Here is a 23,111-nt window from a genome sequence, read left to right on the forward strand (position 1 = left end):
TAGGCCGAGGTCACTAAAGAGTGATAAGAATAACATGCTTCAGTAAGGTTGTTTTCTTTTTGCGTTCATAGCCATGGTTGTCAACTGTACCGCAGGAATAGAATGTAAATCACAGTGGATAGATGTGGTGGCAGCTGCAGAGAACTTGCGTGTACAATATTTTACTGCAGAGTTACAAGGTGTTTTGAACGATAATATCCTGTCCTCCCAGTCTGCTGGCCTGGTGTAGGATCAGAGGGCCAAAGTAGTGGAATAATGAGGTTTTAATAGGTGTAGGGTTAGTTGGTTGGGCAATTTTTGTCACGAAGTGTAATGAATTAATACTACAGAATAGTACTACAAAATGCTAAACTGATGAACAGACAAATCAGTAGGTGGCGGCATGCACCAATAATAATTGTATGCAAACCGCCATAATACCGAAGAAGACCGTTTTCTTGCTTTTCAACAGCCCTTCTCGCAGGAAGTATGAATGCCGTAACATCTTGCACGGTTGCATTGCTGTAAAATTCCACTGCAGATGTCGGATTGAACATACATCGGGTTTTACTGGTTCGCTGCACGTAATCAGTCTGTGTATTTTATAGGCTTCCCTTACTGGGCTTTAGAGAATTACAACTATCTGGACTCTCGAAGAGGACGTTGTTCCAACAGACTCTCGGGTTGAGTTAGACGATAAGACATCAGGATTCTTGGTGAATAGGGCGTTGAACGTTTACTTTAATAGATCAGGTAAAATCTAGGTGAGATTAGCCTACATCAGACACTTATTTGTCACCACTAAAGTGTTGATATTGAAAATGACGTGTGATTGCTCTGGTCTAGTTTTTCTTTATCCGAACGCTGTAACAAAGAAAGTAACAGTTGTGTAGGCTAGCTACAGATTTACTGTCACTAAGAAACGCTGAAGATTAATAGAGTCAACGATGGATCGGGTAAGTTATGTTGACTTAACTATTCCTACTGTGGTGTATAATATGTCTAGGTCTAGTTATCATCTTTGATCTTCCATATCATTCGTTCCATTTGAACATCTGGACAAAATACACAATGATGGTAATAAACACTTGGGATATTTTGTCCTTCAGCAAAGTAGCCTACTAGCCTAAAGCACACAGATTGATACAAGGCAATGCGCAGGTTAAGTCAGAACCATGGAGAAATGAGGCCAAGGCTACACCTTCCAGTACCGGTGTGTGGGTAAAGTCACCGGGAAGCCAAGCAGAAAAATAGCCATATTACAACCTATGTGTTGTGATAATTGCGTTGTTTGTTCCATAACCTGTTAGTTCATAAGCCTTGACACAGTCGAAACAAGACAGTGGCAGAATAAATTCAACCACAACCTTTGTTCAATCATAAAACCGATGAAACCCACAAAACATTTTGTATGTAACAAACAGTTACATGACCTACAGCATGGTCAACCCAGTTAATGTTTCCCGACATTTTAGAACTACTAAATAACTGTTGATTTAGTTACCGCAAGTCACAAAGAAAACGGGGGCTGCCTCCACTATTCCAGCACTACCTCGGGTGCACATTTCCGTCCATTAAGAACCAATGATGTAAATCAAAGTTTATTTGTCACGTGCGCCGAATACAACAGGTGTAGCCCTTACAGTGAAATGCTTACTTACAGGCTCTAACCAATAGTGCAAAAAATATATTAGGTGAACAAGAGGTAAATAAAGAAATAAAACAACAGTAAAAAGACAATTGAAAATAACAGTAGCAAGGCTATATACAGACACCGGTTAGTCAGGCTGATTAAGGTAGTATGTACATGTAGATATGGTTAAAGTGACTATGCATATATGATGAACAGAGAGTAGCAGTAGCGTAAAAGAGGGGTTGGCGGGTGGGTGGTGGGACAATGCAGATAGCCCGGTTAGCCAATGTGCGGGAGCACTGGTTGGTCGGGCCAATTGAGGTAGTATGTACATGAATGTATAGTTCAAGTGACTATGCATATATGATAAACAGAGTAGCAGCAGCGTAAAAGAGGGGTTGGGGACACACAGTGCAAATAGTCCGGGTAGCCATTTGATTACCTGTTCAGGAGTCTTATGGCTTGGGGGTAAAAACTGTTGAGAAGCCTTTTTGTCCTAGACTTGGTACTCCGGTACCGCTTGCCATGCGGTAGTAGAGAGAACAGTCTCTGACTGGGGTGGCTGGGGTCTTTGACCATTTTCAGGGCCTTCCTCTGACACCGCCTGGTGTAGAGGTCCTGGGTGGCAGGCAGCTTAGCCACATTGGGCCGTACGCACTACCCTCTGTAGTGCCTTGCGGTCGGAGGCCGGGCAATTGCCGTGCCAGGCAGTGATGCAACCAGTCAGGATGCTCTCGATGTTGCAGCTGTAAAACTGTTTGAGGATCTGAGGACCCATGCTAAATCTTTTCAGTCTCCTGAGGGGGAATAGGCTTTGTCGTGCTCTCTTCACGACTGTCTTTGTGTGTTTGGACCATGTTAGTTTGTTGTTGATGTGGACACCAAGGAACTCAAAGCTCTCAACCTGCTCCACTACAGCCCCGTCGATGAGAATGGAGGCGTGCTCGGTCCTCCTTTCCCTGTAGTCCGCAATCATCTCCTGAGTCTTGGTTACGTTGTTTGTAGCATTTCTGATGTTACTCATTTATTTTCAGCTACATCTCAGTGTAACAGGGTTATATTGGTGATTCCCCTTGCCACTTTATTGTTAAGCCAATGGGTCTTTAGTTTTAGTTTTGTCTTGCCTTCACCTACTCAACATGGCATCTTATTGGCTGGTTTGCGTAGCTTGCTTACGAGGGAGGATGTTTCAGTTAGAATCGTCCCAGTGAACAAGCACCAAACCAGCGGTAAGTTGTTGGTTGCAAAGCACTGTACTCAAAAGTGATTTTTATACTCCCAAGTGATGATTTAAATGTACAATTTATATCAACCGGTTTGTAAATGTTATTCGAACATCACACATAAGATGCAGTGTTTTTTGGAGAATATTGGTTGTGCATTTTGTTGTAAAGAATTCCCGCCAGTACTAGCTAGCAACTTACTGTGTCTGGTGGGGGGGGTTCATATATTTTGTACAGTGCGTGAGTGCAGAGTTTGGATGGTGAGCCGTGCATTGCATGACGTGCAATTTTGTGCTGTTCCTACCAGGTACATTGTTAAAGATATTATATTGTAATTGTATTATTTTGGTAACTACATGCCCCAGTGAACAAGCACCAAACCAGCGTGCGTGAGTGCAGAGTTTGGATGGTGAGCCGTGCATTGCATGACGTGCAATTTTGTGCTGTTCCTACCAGAATAAATCTCCATGACTGGTGCTACACTTTGGAGTTCGTGTCGAGGATTGATTGTACACAACGCAAGAAGAGTACTGTTACAGTGGTGCCGTGACCGTTCTTCTGGATCGGATCATCCTTCGCTGGATTTCCATCTCAGAACTTCGCCGTGGTTGCCGTTGAAGAACCAGATAAGACGTTGCTGGTGCAGTATAGTGCGATATCGCATTTCGCCACAAGAGGGCGCCACCAACGTTTTATTATCGGAATTTATGATTTCTCTGGCTGAGACACTTCACAGATAAACGATAACTTTTGTGTTACTTGTTTATTTGCAATTCTATTGTATATCTGATATAAGTAGGGTGAGTTTTACCAGTGTACTAGATATAGGTTAGATTTTGACGTGAGGTTAAAGAAAGAAATATATATATGCATTTTTTTGCTATTTACATTTTTATTAGTGTGTTGATTTCCCATTGTTAAAATGGAAGGTGTTGGGAGAGGTAGGGGTTTCCTGTCATTTAATCTGTCTCCATCTGTTGGTAGGGGTTCAGGCAAAATTCCAGTTGCTTCTACACCTATGCCTAAACTGGAGGGTTTTGGGAGTTTTGATGATAGTTTGCCAATGGAAACGCCCAAGGATGTGTATGGAAGAGGTTTGCCAAATACAGGGAGTGGGGAGGTCTCCATGGATTTCATAGCAGACATAGTACAGCAGATTGGTCATTCCATTGGGGAGAACATTGCCTCCTGTTTGGAGTCAAAGGCAATTGTTGGACATGTTGGGGACAATGTTATGGGGAATGCATGCAGCTCTAGGGGTTTGGATGTGTCAGGCCTGAACCTGGTATTGAAGTCTGATATCAGGGAACCGGTGTACTTTCGGGGGGATGGCTCTGAAAAGTGCACAGTGCATGAGTGGGAGGATATGGTCATGGTTTACATGCGTAAGAGGGGTGTATCTGTGATGGACCAAGCTGTTGAGGTTATGGGTAGGCTTATGGGAAGGGCCCGTGATGTTGTTAAAGTGGGCATACGCAGCAATCCCTCTGTTGATTTATCTAAAGGCCCGAGTCCCATCTTTGACATACTGAAACAACATTTTAGTGACACTGCTTTTTCAAGCATGCCCCTCGCTGACTTTTATGCCACATTACCTCTGACTGATGAACAACCATTTGACTATTGGCTCAGACTCAACAGGGCTATGGAGGTTGCTGAAGATTGTCTAAAGAGACAGAAAAAAAAGTGTTGAAGACCCATCTCGTGAGCTCACAGTCATGTTCATCAGACATTGCCCTAGCGCTGAACTGTCCCTTATCTTTAAGTGCAAGCCATTACAGCAGTGGACTGCTGCAGATGTTCATGAGAGGCTGGATGAATACAGGAGGGAGCAGAGGTACTCTCACTTATCTAAGGTGACCCCAGCCATCACAACAATGAAGCAGGAAGTTGGTGCTGTCATGCCGATCACCATGCCTGCTGTGAGGCCCATCATGGAAGTACCCAATACGTTGCCTTACCCAGCCCAGACTATTCAGGGCTCAGCTGAGCCGATGGAACGTATCCTTGCAATGCTGGAGCGTGTGCTGGAGCAGAGACCACAACAGTCTGACCATAGGTTCCAAAAAGGGAATAGGAGCAAAGTGAAGTCTAATGGGCCATGTAACGTGTGCGGGGATGCTGGACATGATACTTACTTTCACTGCAGGGCCAATCACCTCTGCTTTCTTTGTCATGTAGCTGGCCACGCACGCTCTCAGTGCCCCAAGGCCGCAGCTCTGAGCACAGCTGGTGGAGTCCCTACAGTAACCACTGCTCAGCTCCCGGAAAACTAGTAGGCCTGCATGTAGAAGGGGAGAGTGTTGGGCCTTTTGTAGAGTCCCCATCAGTGAGAGCTGTTGATTTGGAGTCTGTCTATAAAAGTGTTTGTGACGAAATGGAGACTGAGAAGAGTATCATAATGCAGAACACACAGAGGCTTTCTGCACATTAGGGAGTGGGGAGGTCTCCATGGATTTCATAGCAGACATAGTACAGCAGATTGGTCATTCCATTGGGGAGAACATTGCCTCCTGTTTGGAGTCAAAGGCAATTGTTGGACATGTTGGGGACAATGTTATGGGGAATGCATGCAGCTCTAGGGGTTTGGATGTGTCAGGCCTGAACCTGGTATTGAAGTCTGATATCAGGGAACCGGTGTACTTTCGGGGGGATGGCTCTGAAAAGTGCACAGTGCATGAGTGGGAGGATATGGTCATGGTTTACATGCGTAAGAGGGGTGTATCTGTGATGGACCAAGCTGTTGAGGTTATGGGTAGGCTTATGGGAAGGGCCCGTGATGTTGTTAAAGTGGGCATACGCAGCAATCCCTCTGTTGATTTATCTAAAGGCCCGAGTCCCATCTTTGACATACTGAAACAACATTTTAGTGACACTGCTTTTTCAAGCATGCCCCTCGCTGACTTTTATGCCACATTACCTCTGACTGATGAACAACCATTTGACTATTGGCTCAGACTCAACAGGGCTATGGAGGTTGCTGAAGATTGTCTAAAGAGACAGAAAAAAAGTGTTGAAGACCCATCTCGTGAGCTCACAGTCATGTTCATCAGACATTGCCCTAGCGCTGAACTGTCCCTTATCTTTAAGTGCAAGCCATTACAGCAGTGGACTGCTGCAGATGTTCATGAGAGGCTGGATGAATACAGGAGGGAGCAGAGGTACTCTCACTTATCTAAGGTGACCCCAGCCATCACAACAATGAAGCAGGAAGTTGGTGCTGTCATGCCGATCACCATGCCTGCTGTGAGGCCCATCATGGAAGTACCCAATACGTTGCCTTACCCAGCCCAGACTATTCAGGGCTCAGCTGAGCCGATGGAACGTATCCTTGCAATGCTGGAGCGTGTGCTGGAGCAGAGACCACAACAGTCTGACCATAGGTTCCAAAAAGGGAATAGGAGCAAAGTGAAGTCTAATGGGCCATGTAACGTGTGCGGGGATGCTGGACATGATACTTACTTTCACTGCAGGGCCAATCACCTCTGCTTTCTTTGTCATGTAGCTGGCCACGCACGCTCTCAGTGCCCCAAGGCCGCAGCTCTGAGCACAGCTGGTGGAGTCCCTACAGTAACCACTGCTCAGCTCCCGGAAAACTAGTAGGCCTGCATGTAGAAGGGGAGAGTGTTGGGCCTTTTGTAGAGTCCCCATCAGTGAGAGCTGTTGATTTGGAGTCTGTCTATAAAAGTGTTTGTGACGAAATGGAGACTGAGAAGAGTATCATAATGCAGAACACACAGAGGCTTTCTGCACATGATGATTTATTTTATGCCAAGGTGTTAATAGGAGGAGAAGTGGAAGTGAGAGCTATGCTTGACAGTGGATCCATGGCTTGTACCTTGAGCTCTAGGGTCTTACCTGAACTGTTGCGTGCAGGAGTGTTGAAAAGTCCATCATTGAGTCCTACAGAGGTAGTCTTGGTTGGTTGTGGTGGGTTGAAGACGCGGCCTTTGGGAGTATGTGAGCTGGAGATGGAGGTGTACGGATGTAGAGTTGCCGTGCCTACACTGGTGGTTGAAGGCCAGAGTGATGACCTCATCTTGGGCAGCAATCTCCTAAAGCACTTGATTCGCCACCTGAAGACGGATGGAGATCTCTGGAAGAGGGTTTATACTCCTGTGTGTGACGGGGGTGAGGAGAGCAAGCTAATCAAAATGATGGCTAATGTGGAGAGATGGAGAGACGGTGAAGTACCTGACAAAGTTGGAACTGTGAGACTAAAAGGGGCTGTGACTCTAGAGCCTATGCAGGAGCACTTAGTCTGGGGCAGACTACGAAACACTCAGAATCTATCAGCGGGCAGTGCTGTTCTCATTGAGCCCAGCAGTTCAAGGTCAACACCAAGGTCAATACTGGTAGGGAGGACAGTAGCTCTATTGCGGGGGGATGGGTGGCTCCCTGTTAGAGTGATAAACCCTTCTCAGAAGACAGTGACTTTGAGACGAAACGCCACTCTAGCCGATGTCTTTCCTTGCATGGCTCTAGAGGACTTTGACTGTTCGTGTGTGAATGATGATTCATCAGCAGCTTTGCAGCAGCAAGTGCAGAGAACGGCTGATATACTCACTGACTGCCAAGATGACTTGACACTGACTGATGACGGTTCCAGCCAAGTTCACGATACTGACGGACCTGACAGTTCAAGCGATCCTGAGGTCTTACGTGACTTAGGTTTGACTGATATTGATGTCAACTCCTGTCAAGCGTCTCCTGCTGGTAAGAAGAAACTCATCCAACTCATAGCTGAGTACCAGTCTATTTTTTCCAGGCACAAGTTGGATTGTGGAAAAGCTTCTGGATGTCTTCACCGCATTCACCTGAGTGATGAGAAACCCTTTCGGATGCCCTACCGACGCCTTTCACCAAATCATTATGAGAAGCTCAAACAAGCATTGAATGAGATGGAAGAACGTGAAATCATAAGGAAGTCTAGTAGTGAGTTCGCCTCTCCCCTTGTCCTTGTATGGAAGAAGTCTGGAGACCTGAGACTCTGTACTGATTTTCGTTTGCTCAATGCTCGCACCATCAAAGACGCCCACCCACTCCCTCACCAGGCTGACGCACTGGCTGCTTTAGGTGGAAATGCCTTTTTCTCGACAATGGACCTTACCTCTGGCTACTACAATGTGGAAGTGCATGAGGATGACCGGAGATTCACAGCTTTTACGTCGCCATTTGGATTGTACGAATACAATCGTATGCCACAGGGGTTATGTAATAGTCCTGCAACCTTTATGAGGATGATGCTAAACATCTTTGGGGATCAGAACTTTCTTAGCCTGCTGTGTTACCTTGACGATGTCTTGGTCTATGCGCCCACTGAAGATCTGGCTATACAGCGCCTGGAAATGGTTTTTGAGCGTCTCAAGGCTCACAACCTGAAGTTGGCGCCAAAAAAGTGTAACTTTCTGCAGAGGTCTGTGAAGTTTCTGGGGCATATCATTAGTGCGGATGGTGTAGCTACAGACCCTGAGAAGGTGAAGGCCATTACAGGAGTAACAGAAGCTGATCTGATGGAAGATGGAACTGACATTCCATCTCAGAAGAAATTGAGGTCATTCCTTGGGATGGTGGTGTATTATCAACAGTTCATTGAAGGTTGCTCGACCATTGCAAAGCCTCTCTTTGGATTGACTACTGGACACAAGGCTCCACGCTGGAAAAAGAAGCAACGCTCACCTGTCAGGAAGTTGACGGCTGCCGACTGGACAACAGAATGCAGACAGGCCTTATTCCAGCTAAAGCAAGCCTTACTGGACCAGGTTTTGTTGGCCCACCCCAACTTCGAAAAACCCTTTCTACTCTCGGTGGATGCGTCCATACCGTGAAGTGCTGCCCCCGTAGCCAGTGGTGGAACTTGTCACAGATAGCCCATTTCATAGCAAAGAACTCGAGCCTGTGCGCAGGATACCTCGACTGCGCATAACTGAGGGACTTGCTCGCGAAGGCTATAGGTCTCGCTGTAGCTCCCTGTTCCTGCACCTGGGACAGCACAGCACCTAAGCCATTGCTGGACGCATCCACCGAGAGTAGAAAGGGTTTTTCGAAGTTGGGGTGGGCCAACAAAACCTGGTCCAGTAAGGCTTGCTTTAGCTGGAATAAGGCCTGTCTGCATTCTGTTGTCCAGTCGGCAGCCGTCAACTTCCTGACAGGTGAGCGTTGCTTCTTTTTCCAGCGTGGAGCCTTGTGTCCAGTAGTCAATCCAAAGAGAGGCTTTGCAATGGTCGAGCAACCTTCAATGAACTGTTGATAATACACCACCATCCCAAGGAATGACCTCAATTTCTTCTGAGATGGAATGTCAGTTCCATCTTCCATCAGATCAGCTTCTGTTACTCCTGTAATGGCCTTCACCTTCTCAGGGTCTGTAGCTACACCATCCGCACTAATGATATGCCCCAGAAACTTCACAGACCTCTGCAGAAAGTTACACTTTTTTGGCGCCAACTTCAGGTTGTGAGCCTTGAGACGCTCAAAAACCATTTCCAGGCGCTGTATAGCCAGATCTTCAGTGGGCGCATAGACCAAGACATCGTCAAGGTAACACAGCAGGCTAAGAAAGTTCTGATCCCCAAAGATGTTTAGCATCATCCTCATAAAGGTTGCAGGACTATTACATAACCCCTGTGGCATACGATTGTATTCGTACAATCCAAATGGCGACGTAAAAGCTGTGAATCTCCGGTCATCCTCATGCACTTCCACATTGTAGTAGCCAGAGGTAAGGTCCATTGTCGAGAAAAAGGCATTTCCACCTAAAGCAGCCAGTGCGTCAGCCTGGTGAGGGAGTGGGTGGGCGTCTTTGATGGTGCGAGCATTGAGCAAACGAAAATCAGTACAGAGTCTCAGGTCTCCAGACTTCTTCCATACAAGGACAAGGGGAGAGGCGAACTCACTACTAGACTTCCTTATGATTTCACGTTCTTCCATCTCATTCAATGCTTGTTTGAGCTTCTCATAATGATTTGGTGAAAGGCGTCGGTAGGGCATCCGAAAGGGTTTCTCATCACTCAGGTGAATGCGGTGAAGACATCCAGAAGCTTTTCCACAATCCAACTTGTGCCTGGAAAAAATAGACTGGTACTCAGCTATGAGTTGGATGAGTTTCTTCTTACCAGCAGGAGACGCTTGACAGGAGTTGACATCAATATCAGTCAAACCTAAGTCACGTAAGACCTCAGGATCGCTTGAACTGTCAGGTCCGTCAGTATCGTGAACTTGGCTGGAACCGTCATCAGTCAGTGTCAAGTCATCTTGGCAGTCAGTGAGTATATCAGCCGTTCTCTGCACTTGCTGCTGCAAAGCTGCTGATGAATCATCATTCACACACGAACAGTCAAAGTCCTCTAGAGCCATGCAAGGAAAGACATCGGCTAGAGTGGCGTTTCGTCTCAAAGTCACTGTCTTCTGAGAAGGGTTTATCACTCTAACAGGGAGCCACCCATCCCCCCGCAATAGAGCTACTGTCCTCCCTACCAGTATTGACCTTGGTGTTGACCTTGAACTGCTGGGCTCAATGAGAACAGCACTGCCCGCTGATAGATTCTGAGTGTTTCGTAGTCTGCCCCAGACTAAGTGCTCCTGCATAGGCTCTAGAGTCACAGCCCCTTTTAGTCTCACAGTTCCAACTTTGTCAGGTACTTCACCGTCTCTCCATCTCTCCACATTAGCCATCATTTTGATTAGCTTGCTCTCCTCACCCCCGTCACACACAGGAGTATAAACCCTCTTCCAGAGATCTCCATCCGTCTTCAGGTGGCGAATCAAGTGCTTTAGGAGATTGCTGCCCAAGATGAGGTCATCACTCTGGCCTTCAACCACCAGTGTAGGCACGGCAACTCTACATCCGTACACCTCCATCTCCAGCTCACATACTCCCAAAGGCCGCGTCTTCAACCCACCACAACCAACCAAGACTACCTCTGTAGGACTCAATGATGGACTTTTCAACACTCCTGCACGCAACAGTTAAGGTAAGACCCTAGAGCTCAAGGTACAAGCCATGGATCCACTGTCAAGCATAGCTCTCACTTCCACTTCTCCTCCTATTAACACCTTGGCATAAAATAAATCATCATGTGCAGAAAGCCTCTGTGTGTTCTGCATTATGATACTCTTCTCAGTCTCCATTTCGTCACAAACACTTTTATAGACAGACTCCAAATCAACAGCTCTCACTGATGGGGACTCTACAAAAGGCCCAACACTCTCCCCTTCTACATGCAGGCCTACTAGTTTTCCGGGAGCTGAGCAGTGGTTACTGTAGGGACTCCACCAGCTGTGCTCAGAGCTGCGGCCTTGGGGCACTGAGAGCGTGCGTGGCCAGCTACATGACAAAGAAAGCAGAGGTGATTGGCCCTGCAGTGAAAGTAAGTATCATGTCCAGCATCCCCGCACACGTTACATGGCCCATTAGACTTCACTTTGCTCCTATTCCCTTTTTGGAACCTATGGTCAGACTGTTGTGGTCTCTGCTCCAGCACACGCTCCAGCATTGCAAGGATACGTTCCATCGGCTCAGCTGAGCCCTGAATAGTCTGGGCTGGGTAAGGCAACGTATTGGGTACTTCCATGATGGGCCTCACAGCAGGCATGGTGATCGGCATGACAGCACCAACTTCCTGCTTCATTGTTGTGATGGCTGGGGTCACCTTAGATAAGTGAGAGTACCTCTGCTCCCTCCTGTATTCATCCAGCCTCTCATGAACATCTGCAGCAGTCCACTGCTGTAATGGCTTGCACTTAAAGATAAGGGACAGTTCAGCGCTAGGGCAATGTCTGATGAACATGACTGTGAGCTCACGAGATGGGTCTTCAACACTTTTTTTCTGTCTCTTTAGACAATCTTCAGCAACCTCCATAGCCCTGTTGAGTCTGAGCCAATAGTCAAATGGTTGTTCATCAGTCAGAGGTAATGTGGCATAAAAGTCAGCGAGGGGCATGCTTGAAAAAGCAGTGTCACTAAAATGTTGTTTCAGTATGTCAAAGATGGGACTCGGGCCTTTAGATAAATCAACAGAGGGATTGCTGCGTATGCCCACTTTAACAACATCACGGGCCCTTCCCATAAGCCTACCCATAACCTCAACAGCTTGGTCCATCACAGATACACCCCTCTTACGCATGTAAACCATGACCATATCCTCCCACTCATGCACTGTGCACTTTTCAGAGCCATCCCCCCGAAAGTACACCGGTTCCCTGATATCAGACTTCAATACCAGGTTCAGGCCTGACACATCCAAACCCCTAGAGCTGCATGCATTCCCCATAACATTGTCCCCAACATGTCCAACAATTGCCTTTGACTCCAAACAGGAGGCAATGTTCTCCCCAATGGAATGACCAATCTGCTGTACTATGTCTGCTATGAAATCCATGGAGACCTCCCCACTCCCTGTATTTGGCAAACCTCTTCCATACACATCCTTGGGCGTTTCCATTGGCAAACTATCATCAAAACTCCCAAAACCCTCCAGTTTAGGCATAGGTGTAGAAGCAACTGGAATTTTGCCTGAACCCCTACCAACAGATGGAGACAGATTAAATGACAGGAAACCCCTACCTCTCCCAACACCTTCCATTTTAACAATGGGAAATCAACACACTAATAAAAATGTAAATAGCAAAAAAATGCATATATATATTTCTTTCTTTAACCTCACGTCAAAATCTAACCTATATCTAGTACACTGGTAAAACTCACCCTACTTATATCAGATATACAATAGAATTGCAAATAAACAAGTAACACAAAAGTTATCGTTTATCTGTGAAGTGTCTCAGCCAGAGAAATCATCAATTCCGATAATAAAACGTTGGTGGCGCCCTCTTGTGGCGAAATGCGATATCGCACTATACTGCACCAGCAACGTCTTATCTGGTTCTTCAACGGCAACCACGGCGAAGTTCTGAGATGGAAATCCAGCGAAGGATGATCCGATCCAGAAGAACGGTCACGGCACCACTGTAACAGTACTCTTCTTGCGTTGTGTACAATCAATCCTCGACACGAACTCCAAAGTGTAGCACCAGTCATGGAGATTTATTCTGGTAGGAACAGCACAAAATTGCACGTCATGCAATGCACGGCTCACCATCCAAACTCTGCACTCACGCACGCTGGTTTGGTGCTTGTTCACTGGGGCATGTAGTTACCAAAATAATACAATTACAATATAATATCTTTAACAATGTACCTGGTAGGAACAGCACAAAATTGCACGTCATGCAATGCACGGCTCACCATCCAAACTCTGCACTCACGCACTGTACAAAATATATGAACCCCCCCCACCAGACACAGTAAGTTGCTAGCTAGTACTGGCGGGAATTCTTTACAACAAAATGCACAACCAATATTCTCCAAAAAACACTGCATCTTATGTGTGATGTTCGAATAACATTTACAAACCGGTTGATATAAATTGTACATTTAAATCATCACTTGGGAGTATAAAAATCACTTTTGAGTACAGTGCTTTGCAACCAACAACTTACCGCTGGTTTGGTGCTTGTTCACTGGGACGATTCTAACTGAAACATCCTCCCTCGTAAGCAAGCTACGCAAACCAGCCAATAAGATGCCATGTTGAGTAGGTGAAGGCAAGACAAAACTAAAACTAAAGACCCATTGGCTTAACAATAAAGTGGCAAGGGGAATCACCAATATAACCCTGTTACATCAGTTCTATCTAAACTGGTCAGCAACTCGGTTGCTTGGTAACAATACAGCTGCTATTAGTTAACATTAGCTTGCTTGTCCAAAGTCCAGTAGCTAACCTATGTAGCTAACGAACAGGCAAAGAAAGGTAATTAGCTGTAATTGTTTATAGAAGGTTTGTTTCACAAATAACTTCGGCCATTAGTTAGCCAGCAGACAAGAACAGCTGACAACAATAGCTAGTGTTAGTAAAACGTTTACTGGAGACAGGAGATCAAGTAGAGACATAGGACGAGGTGGATTATTATATAATAAGGCCTTTTATTAATATGTAAAAATATCTTAGTAAATCGTGCATCACGGCTCCTTCTGTCTGACTCGTATGGAATCGTCGGAAGAGGGCCCTCTAAACAGTACATACAGATTATATAGGCAACAAGCAAAGTAGGTTGATCTTGTCGTCTGGCCTTCCGATTGGTCGATCTGGGTCGTGGGTAGTCCTGTTCGGCCTGATGTCGACATTCCATTGGCTTTTCACACAGTTCTTTGTCCTAGTCACATCCAAAGGCATCCTGCATGTGCGTTTGTTTTCACAGGCCCTATTCATGGGGGAGGGTTGAGTGTGTGGGTCTGTGGTTACTTAATAGGGTACAAAGTGTGGGGGTATAGTGGGGGATGGGTACATGTTGTGCCAAGTATAGCTTATGTTGAGAAGTGGTTAAAACAAGTTACCAGTATCTTATACAATTTCTTACACTAGCTCATGTCTAAACGGCAGTCCTACATTTTTTCCACAAAACATGTTTAGCTAGCTACATCAGTTAAACCAAATTGTCACGCTGTTACCTTACGATGCATGCCGTGGACTTTTGCAACTTGTCGTGGTAATTATTCTAATCAAAAGGAGAGACTTTTAGATTTCTACAAAACCATCCAACTTTATAAATAATTACTGCAGTAATGGTGTGTTAACGGTCACCCAATGGTGTAGAGCTACAAGCCCAAATAAACAGGATTAGGTTACAACTTTTTATAGTCCTCTTGAGTCCTCATAAATAACAGATTTGTGAAATTATACAAGGGTACAGACAGTAACAGACAGCAAGATTTACATGGCGCCAAATGTCTGTCTCGGTCATTTACTACTTGTTTATACAGAATGTATAATACAACATTGGACACTAGATCCTTCCCTCAACAGATTAAATTCAGTGTCCATTTGCGATGTGGGAGAGAAACTGGAGGGAGAGTTCCCCTGGCCCTGGCAGAACAGCATTTGACACAGCAACTCAGTTAACATTAGCAGTGGAATGTAGTTTTTAGGTCTTATCACCAATGCATCGTCAATCAACTGCCAGCATTAAGCCTCGGAGGCTCCTCTCAGGCCAACAGACAGTGTGAAAGTACTAATTGAATAATATTCTATATAAAAGGTCATTTGAATAACAATGTTGTAATTTCTATCACAAACGCTAGCTAGCTACGCCATAGTTCAAGCTATGGTAAGAGCTAGCCATATTTCACTGTCAGACAGGACAGAACTCAAACTGTAGCTGAGAAATCAAATCAGATTGTATTGGTCCATACACATACTCAGCAGATGTTATTGTGGGTGTAGCGAAATGCTTGTGTTCCTAGTTCCAACAGTGCAGTAATATCTAACACTTCACGACAATGTTACACACAAATCTAAAAGCAAAATAATTAAATTAAGAAATATATAAATATTAGTCCAGAGTATAAATACAGTGCATTCATAAGTATGTGGACACCCCTCCAAATGATTGGATTTGGCTATTTCAGCCACACGCGTTGCTGACAGGTGTATACAATTGAGCACACAGCCATGCAATCTCCATAGACAAACATTGGCAGTAGAGTGGCCTTACTTAAGAGCCTAGTGACTTTCAGTGTGGCGCCATCATAGGATGCCACCTGTCCAACATGTCAGTATGCCAAATTTCTGCTCTGCTAGAGCTTCCCCGGTTAACTGTAAGTGCTGTTATTGTGATGTAGAAACATCGAGGATTAACAATGGCTCAATCGAGAAGTGGTATGCCACACAATATCTCAGAGTCTGACCTCCGAGTACTAAAGCGCTTAGCGTGTAAAAATCATCTCTTTTGCAACCCTCCCTACCGAGTTCCAAACTGCCTCTGGACGCTAAGGCAGCACAATAACTGTTCATCGGGAGTTTCATGAAATGGGTTTCCATAGCTGAGCAGCTGCACTCAAGCCTCAGATCACCATGCGCAATGCCAAGCGTCGGCTGGAGTGGTGTAAGGCTCGCCGCTGACGGACAAATCTGGGTTTGGCAGGGGGGAGAACGCTGCCTGCTGCAATGCATATTGCCAACTGTGAAGTTTGGTGGAAGAGGAATAATTGTCAGGATTATTGGCAGGATTATTTGACATTTAGACAAGATGAAAATTTTCAAGGCTGCTCTTCACATGATAACATTTTCCATCACAGGATGTAGAGACAGTATGTGGATATACTAAATATTCTACCTGTAGGATAGAAGTGTGTGTGTGTGTGTGTGTGTGTGTATATATATATATATATACACACACACACAGTGTGTCACGCCCTGACCTTAGAGAGCCTTTTTATGTCTCTATTTGGTTTGGTCAGGGTGTGATTTGGGGTGGGCATTCTATGTTTTGTTTTCTATGATTTTGTGTTTCTATGTTTTGGCCAGGTATGGTTCTCAATCAGGGACAGCTGTCTATCTTTGTCTCTGATTGGGAACCATACTTAGGTAGCCCTTTTTCCCTCCTTTGGTTGTGGGTAGTTAACTTTGTTAGAGGCTTCATAGCCCTGTTAAGCTTCACGGTCGTTTTGTATTGTTTATTGTTTTGTTGGCGACATTCGAATAAAAAGGAATATGTACGCTCACCACGCTGCACCTTGGTCCGCTTCTTCCCGCATCGGCCGTGACACAGTGCTGTGAACTTATTTGCCACCTTCCTGATTTCTTATTTTTTTGCATATTGGTCACACTTAAATGTTTCAGATCATCAAACAAATTTAAATATTACACAAATAACCCAAGTAAACACAAAATGCAGTTTGTGATGATTTTATTTATTAAGGGAAAAAAGCTATCCGAATCTTCATGGCTTATGTGAAAAAGCAATTGCCCCCTAAACCTAATATTTGGTTATGCCACCCTCACCAACAACAACTGCATTCAAGCATTTGCGATAACTGGCAATGAGTCTTTCACATCGCTGTGGAGGAATTTTGGCCAACTCTTCTTTGCAGAACTGTTTTAATTCAGCCACATTGGAGTTTTTTTTTTAGCATGAACCACCTTTTTAAGGTAACAGCATCTCAATCGGATTCAAGTCCGGACTTTGACTGGGCCACTCCAAAACCTTCATTTTGTTTTATTTAAGCCATTCAGAGATGGACTTGTTGGTGTGTTTTGGATCATTGTCCTGCTGCAGAACCCAAGTGCACTTCAGCTAGAGGTCACGAACTGATGGCCGGACATTCTCCTTCAGGATTTTTTGGTAGAGAGCAGAATTCATGGTTCCATCAATCACAGCAAGTCGTCCAGGTCCTAAAGCAGCCCCAGACCATCACACTACCACCACCATATGACTGTTGGTATGATGTTCTTTTTCTGAAATGCTGTGTTACTTTTATGCCAGATGTAACGGGACGCACACCTTCCAAAAAGTTCAACTATTGTCTCGTCAGTCCACAGAATATTTCCCCAAAAATCTTGGGGATCATCAAGATGTTTTTTTTGCCAAAAGTGAGACGAGCCTTTATGTCCTTTTTGGTCAGCAGTGGTTTTCGCCTTGGAACTCTGCCATGGATGCCATTTTTGCCCAGTCTCTTTCTTATGGTTGAGTCATGAACACTGACCTTAACTGAGGCAAGCGAGTCCTGCAGTTCTTTTAGATGTTGTTGTGGGTCCTTTTGTGACCTCTTGGATGAGTCGTCACTGCGCTCTTGGGGTAATTTTGGTAGGCCGGCCACTCCTGGGAAGGTACACCACTGTTCCAAATTCTCAATTTGTGGATAATGGCTCTCACCGTGGTTCGCTGGAGTCCCGCAGCTTTAGAAATGGCTTTGTAACCCTTTCCAGACTGATAGATGTCAATTACTTTGTTTCTCATCTGTTCCTGAATTTCTTTGGATCGCGGCATGATGTCTTGCTATTTTGAGATCTTTTGGCCTACTTCACTTTGTCAGACAGGTTCTATTTAAGTGATTTCTTTATTCAACAGGTCTGGGAGTAATCAGGCCTTGGTGTGGCTAGTGAAATTGAACTCAGCTTACCAAAAATTTGATTAACCACAGTTAATTCATGATTTAACAAATGGGAGCAATTACTTTGTCACATAGGGCCATGAGAGTTCGGATAGCTTTTTCCCTTAATAAATAAAATTATCACTTAACCCAAGTAAACACAAAATGCAGTTTATCTTTGTGTAATATTAAAATTTGTTTGATGATCTCAAACATTTAAGTGTGACAAAAAAATAAGAAATCAGGAAGGGGGCAAATACTTTTTCACAGCACTGTATATACAGGACTTGTTGAATAGGATGGACTTGACTAGAATACAGTATATACATATGAAGTGGGTAACAGTATGTAAACATTATTAAAGTGACCAGTGTTCCATGTCCATAAGGCAGCAGCCTCTAAGGTGCATGGTGCATTGGCATTGTTAATCCTCGATGTTTCTACTTCACAATAACAGCACTTACAGTTAACCGGGGAAGCTCTAGCAGAGCAGAAATTTGGCATACTGACATGTTGGACAGGTGGCATCCTATGATGGCGCCACATTGAAAGTCACTGAGCTCTTAAGTAAGGCCACTCTACTGCCAATGTTTGTCTATGGAGATTGCATGGCTGTGTGCTCAATTGTATACACCTGTCAGCAACGCGCGTATCTCCCGGGTGGCGCAGTGGTCTAGGGCACTGCATCGCAGTGCTAGCTGCGCCACCAGAGTCTCTGGGTTCGCGCCCAGGCAGGGCTGGGTTCGCGCCCAGGCTCTGTCGCAGCCGGCCGCAACCGGGAGATCCATGGGGCGACGCACAATTGGCATAGCGTCGTCCGGGTTAGGGAGGGTTTGGCCGGTAGGGATATCCTTGTCTCAGTATGTAAAAAATGTATGCACTCTACTGTAAGTCGCTCTGGATAAGAGCGTCTGCTCTTGGCCGGTAGGGATATCCTTGTCTCAGTATGTAATAAAATGTATGCACTCTACTGTAAGTCGCTCTGGATAAGAGTGTCTGCTAAATGACTAAAATGTAAATGTAGCGCAACCGGGTGGTAGTCAGCTAGTGACAAGTTCAGGGCAGGGTACTGGGTGGAGGTCAGCTAGTGATGGCTATATAACAGTCTGATGGCCTTGAGATAGAAGCTGTACTGACCTCGCCTTCTGAATGATAGCGGTGTGAACAGGCCGTGGCTCGGGTGGTTGATGAACTTGATGATCTTTTTGGCCTTCCTGTGACATTGGGTGCCGTTCATGTCTTGGAGGGCAGGCATTGTGCCGCCGGTGATGCGTTGGGCAGACCGCACCACCCTCTGGAGAGCCCTGAAGTTGTGAATGGTGCAGTTGCCGTACCAGGCGGTGATTCAGCCCGACAGGATGCTCTCAATGGTGCATCTGTAAAAGTTTGTGTGTCTTAGGGGCCAAGCTGAATTTCTTCAGCCTCCTGAGGTTGAAGAGGCACTGTTCAGCCTTCTTCACCACCCTGTCTGTGTGGATGGACCATTTCAGATTGTCAGTGTTGTGTACACAAAGGAACTTGACCGGCCCTGTCGATGTGGATGGGCAAAGAGGACCAGATTGGAGTTATGATCTGATTTGCAAAGGTAGGACAGAGGAGGGCAAATACACATGTAACCACACGTTGTCCACTGCATTGTGAAAATGCATGCTGGGTAGCATCAAACTCGCCAGTTTTGAACATCCAGAATAGATTATATTATGCTCCTTCTCCTGTCTTGACATTTTTATCCAAATCTGTGCTGGTCAACAGTGCCAAATTAACAACTCTGCTATTAGACAGGCTTGATTGTATTTACAGCTCTGATCTGGATGGTGGACTAGCCCATGTGTTGGATATTTGTTAACGTTCATTCCAGTGGTGCTTGGGGTGGAGGGGGCTAATGCCCCCCAAACCCTGATTATATAAATGTATAGGGTGCATAACTCTACAACGCTTTAGGCTAGAAACAAGCTGTAAAAGGCACCAGAAAGACGTGACTCTATTGTATATGGGGATAACTGTATAAATTGACATTCATTTAATTTAGGGTGGAAGGTAAAACCAAATAATTGATGGATTTGGCTCTAAATACTACATCATAATGAGCAGCAGTAGTTCAGGTGTTTTAGTTTTTCCTCACTTGTTATTATGACAAATCACGATTTGGCAGGTGTTGGCGTCCTCCTCGTTCCATCATCTGTTAAACTCTCCTCCTAACACGTATGAACCCTGAACTAAATCGAGTGGCTGACCAATTACGTGAGACATTAGTTCTTAACTCAGGTGAAAGATGTGTTCAACTCCAATGAATGCTCAACCAAAGTTTCTGAACATAAGACGGGGCATTACAAGTGTTATCAGTTTTGACATTTTGTAAAAACAAATATACCACTTCCATCTGAAAGATTTGGCAAAGTGATTGAAAATGTAGAAAGTAGTGAACGATTACACACTTCAGGAAAATGGAGGTATTATAAGGATGCACCAACCAATCAGAGTTTTAGACTAAATTCATCAAATGTTTGGTCTAATGATATTCTATGTACTTTACTTCCTGTGGTCACCAGGACAGAGCTAGTCCGTCCACCTCCAACCTGCCGGAGTCCCCGTGTCACAACTCTCCTGGTAGTGCCTTACTGCTGGATCTGAAGAGGGTGTCTGTGCGGCTGGTCGACTGCAGGAAAACACCAGGGCAGAGTGGAACTGTGAGAGAAGGGCACGAGGAGGAAGGATATTTGATTCCATCAAGTAAGAACAATGGGGTGTGTGGATGAGACTACAATCTGCTTCTGTAACTTCTGTTAATTCAGTCATAAACAGTATACACTCAGTGGCCAGTAAATTATCGATCCAGTTTTGTGAATGGAGGGGGGTGTACTTAATAAACTGGCCAATGAGTGTATATTGATGATAAAGACAGCAGGTAGTCTAGTAGTTAAAAGCGTTGGGCCACTAATCGAAAAGTTGCTTGTTCAAATCTTTGAGCCGACTAGGTGAAAAATCTGTCGGTGTGCCCTTGAGAAAGGTACAAAACCCTAATTGCTCCTGTAAGTCGCTCTATAGAAGAGCGTCTGCTAAATAACAAAAATAAAGTGTTTATGGACCCATATTTCCAAAACCTATTATTCAGTGTCTTTATTTCACAGGTGACACCCCTAACCGTCGTTCTCTCAGTGGGAGGAGCTTATCATCTGGGGAGCCTCAACATGTTACTGACGTGACAGAGAAGAGCCTCTCCAGATCAGAACACCTCAAGAAACACCAGCAGAGATGTAGAGGGAAGAAACCTCACCACTGCTGCTCTGACTGTGGGAAGAGTTTCACTAGCCTGAGTGGCTTCATTATTCACCAGCGGATTCACACCCGAGAGAAACCGTACTGCTGCTCTCAGTGTAGGAAGAGTTTCACCTGTGCAGGAGGTCTTAAAGTACACCAAAGAATCCATACGGGAGAGAAGCCTTACAGCTGCTCAGAATGTGGGAAGTGTTTTACTGCTTCTAACGCCTTCAAATATCATCTGCGAATTCATACAGGGGAGCGGCCTTACCCCTGCCTTGATTGTGGAAAGAGCTTCAACCAGTCATGCAACCTGACGACACACAAGCTAACACACACTGGGGTGAAGCCTTATAGCTGTGATCAGTGTGGGAAGAGCTTCAATCAGGCAGTCCACTTGACCACACACAAGCTAGCACACACTGGAGTGAAGCCTTATAGCTGTGATCAGTGTGGAAAGCGCTTTGCTGTAGCTTCCACCCTGAATAGACACCAGGTAACACACACAAGAGTTAAGCCTTATAGCTGTGATCAGTGTGGGAAGAGCTTTTCTGTAGTTTCCTCCCTGATTAGACACCAGGCAACACACACTGGAGAGAGAACTTATGTCTGTCTATGTGGGAAGAGCTTTGCTTTAGCTTCCACCCTGACTACACATCAGCGAACACACACTGGAGAGAAGCCTTATAGCTGTGATCAGTGTGGAAAGAGCTTTGCTGTATCAGAAAAACTAACTATACACCAGCGAACACACACAGGAGAAAAGCCTTATAGCTGTGATCAGTGTGGGAAGAGCTTCAGTCAATCAGTACACCTGAATACACACCAGCTAACACACACAGGAGAGAAACCTTACAGCTGTGATCATTGTGGTAAGAGTTTCAGTCAATCAGGGAGCCTAAATGCACACAAGCGAACACACACTGGAGAGAAACCCTATGTCTGTTTTTGTGGGAAGAGCTTTGCTCATTTAGGGCCAATGAAAAAACACCAGAAAGCAAAAATGTGCCATATTTCATCTTCCGATTCGACACCGGTTCCAGATCCCTAAATAAAGGATCAATAGAAAACATCTATTGAACAGTCATATCCATCTCCCATTCTTGCTCTGCTTTCTTAACACTATCAACAAGGCAGGTCCTACAGGCCCTAGTTTTGTCGCACCTTGACTACTGTTCAGTCGTGTGGTGAGATGTCACAAAAAAGGAATTAGGAAAATTGCAATCGGCTCAGAACAGGGCAGCACGGCTGGCCCTTGGATGTACACAGAGAGCTAATGTTAATAATATGCATATCAATCTCTCCTTGCTCAAAGTGGAGGAGAGATTGACTTCATCACTACTTTTATTTATGAACGGTATTGACATGTTGAATGCATCGAGCTGTCTGTTTGAACTACTGGCACACAGCTCGGACACCCATGCATACCCTACAAGACATGCCATCAGAGGTCTCTTCATAGTCCGCAAGTCCAGAACAGACTATGGGAAGCGCACAGTACGACATAGAGCCATGACTACATGGAACTCTATTCCACATCAAATAACTGATGCAAGCAGTAAAATTAGATTTAAAAAGCAGATTAAAGCAACACAAACATAGGCACAGACACATGCATACATGCACACACGATAACACATACACATGGATTTATTACTGTAGATACAGTGGGGCAAAAAAGTATTTAGTCAGCCACCAATTGTGCAAGTTCTCCCACTTAAAAAGATGAGAGAGGCCTGTAATTTTCATCATAGGTATACTTCAACTATGACAGACAAAATGAGAAAAAAACATCCAGAGAATCACATTGTAGGATTTTTTATGAATTTATTTGCAAATTATCACCACCACCCCATCACCCCATCAAAACATACTTTGATAATGTAATGTGTTGTCAGTTGGATGAAACAGGACCAAAATACACATTTGGAAAATGTGAAGATCATTGAAGCAAGTTAAAAATAGTAAGGGATCAAGTATAGACCGTTGCCAGAAGAAGGTGAAGAACATTTTGACTCTGACTCCAATATTATGTGAATGCTAAAGGCCCATAATTGTATCAATGACTCTAGCCAAGGTAGCAAGCCTT

The 23,111-nt window shown here is 44.9% G+C and overlaps 1 protein-coding gene and 1 long non-coding RNA gene across 4 annotated transcripts in view; one reads left to right on the forward strand and one right to left on the reverse strand.

Annotated features, from left to right (window-relative positions):
- The window catches only part of LOC139570998 (zinc finger protein ZFP2-like), a 55,752-nt gene extending 33,635 nt beyond the window's left edge, over nucleotides 1-22,117 (forward strand). Inside the window, exons 1-3 of one of the 2 annotated variants that reach the window (XM_071393433.1) lie at nucleotides 425-935; nucleotides 20,314-20,494; nucleotides 20,893-22,117. In XM_071393433.1, the coding sequence (XP_071249534.1) occupies nucleotides 927-935; nucleotides 20,314-20,494; nucleotides 20,893-22,073 (1,371 nt within the window). In that variant the 5' untranslated portion in view covers nucleotides 425-926 and the 3' untranslated portion in view covers nucleotides 22,074-22,117. Of the gene's footprint in view, nucleotides 1-424; nucleotides 936-20,313; nucleotides 20,495-20,892 lie in introns of those variants that run through there. The other variant, XM_071393443.1, reaches the window with a different exon arrangement.
- LOC139571028 (uncharacterized) overlaps nucleotides 20,329-23,111 on the reverse strand; it is a 28,383-nt gene continuing 25,600 nt past the window's right edge. For both annotated transcript variants that reach the window (XR_011674224.1, XR_011674223.1), the window contains one exon: nucleotides 20,329-20,449. This is a non-coding gene — a long non-coding RNA (uncharacterized lncRNA). The remainder of the gene's footprint in view (nucleotides 20,450-23,111) is intronic.

Source organism: Salvelinus alpinus, chromosome 1 (genome assembly GCF_045679555.1).
Source record: "Salvelinus alpinus chromosome 1, SLU_Salpinus.1, whole genome shotgun sequence".
Lineage (NCBI taxonomy): Eukaryota > Metazoa > Chordata > Actinopteri > Salmoniformes > Salmonidae > Salvelinus > Salvelinus alpinus.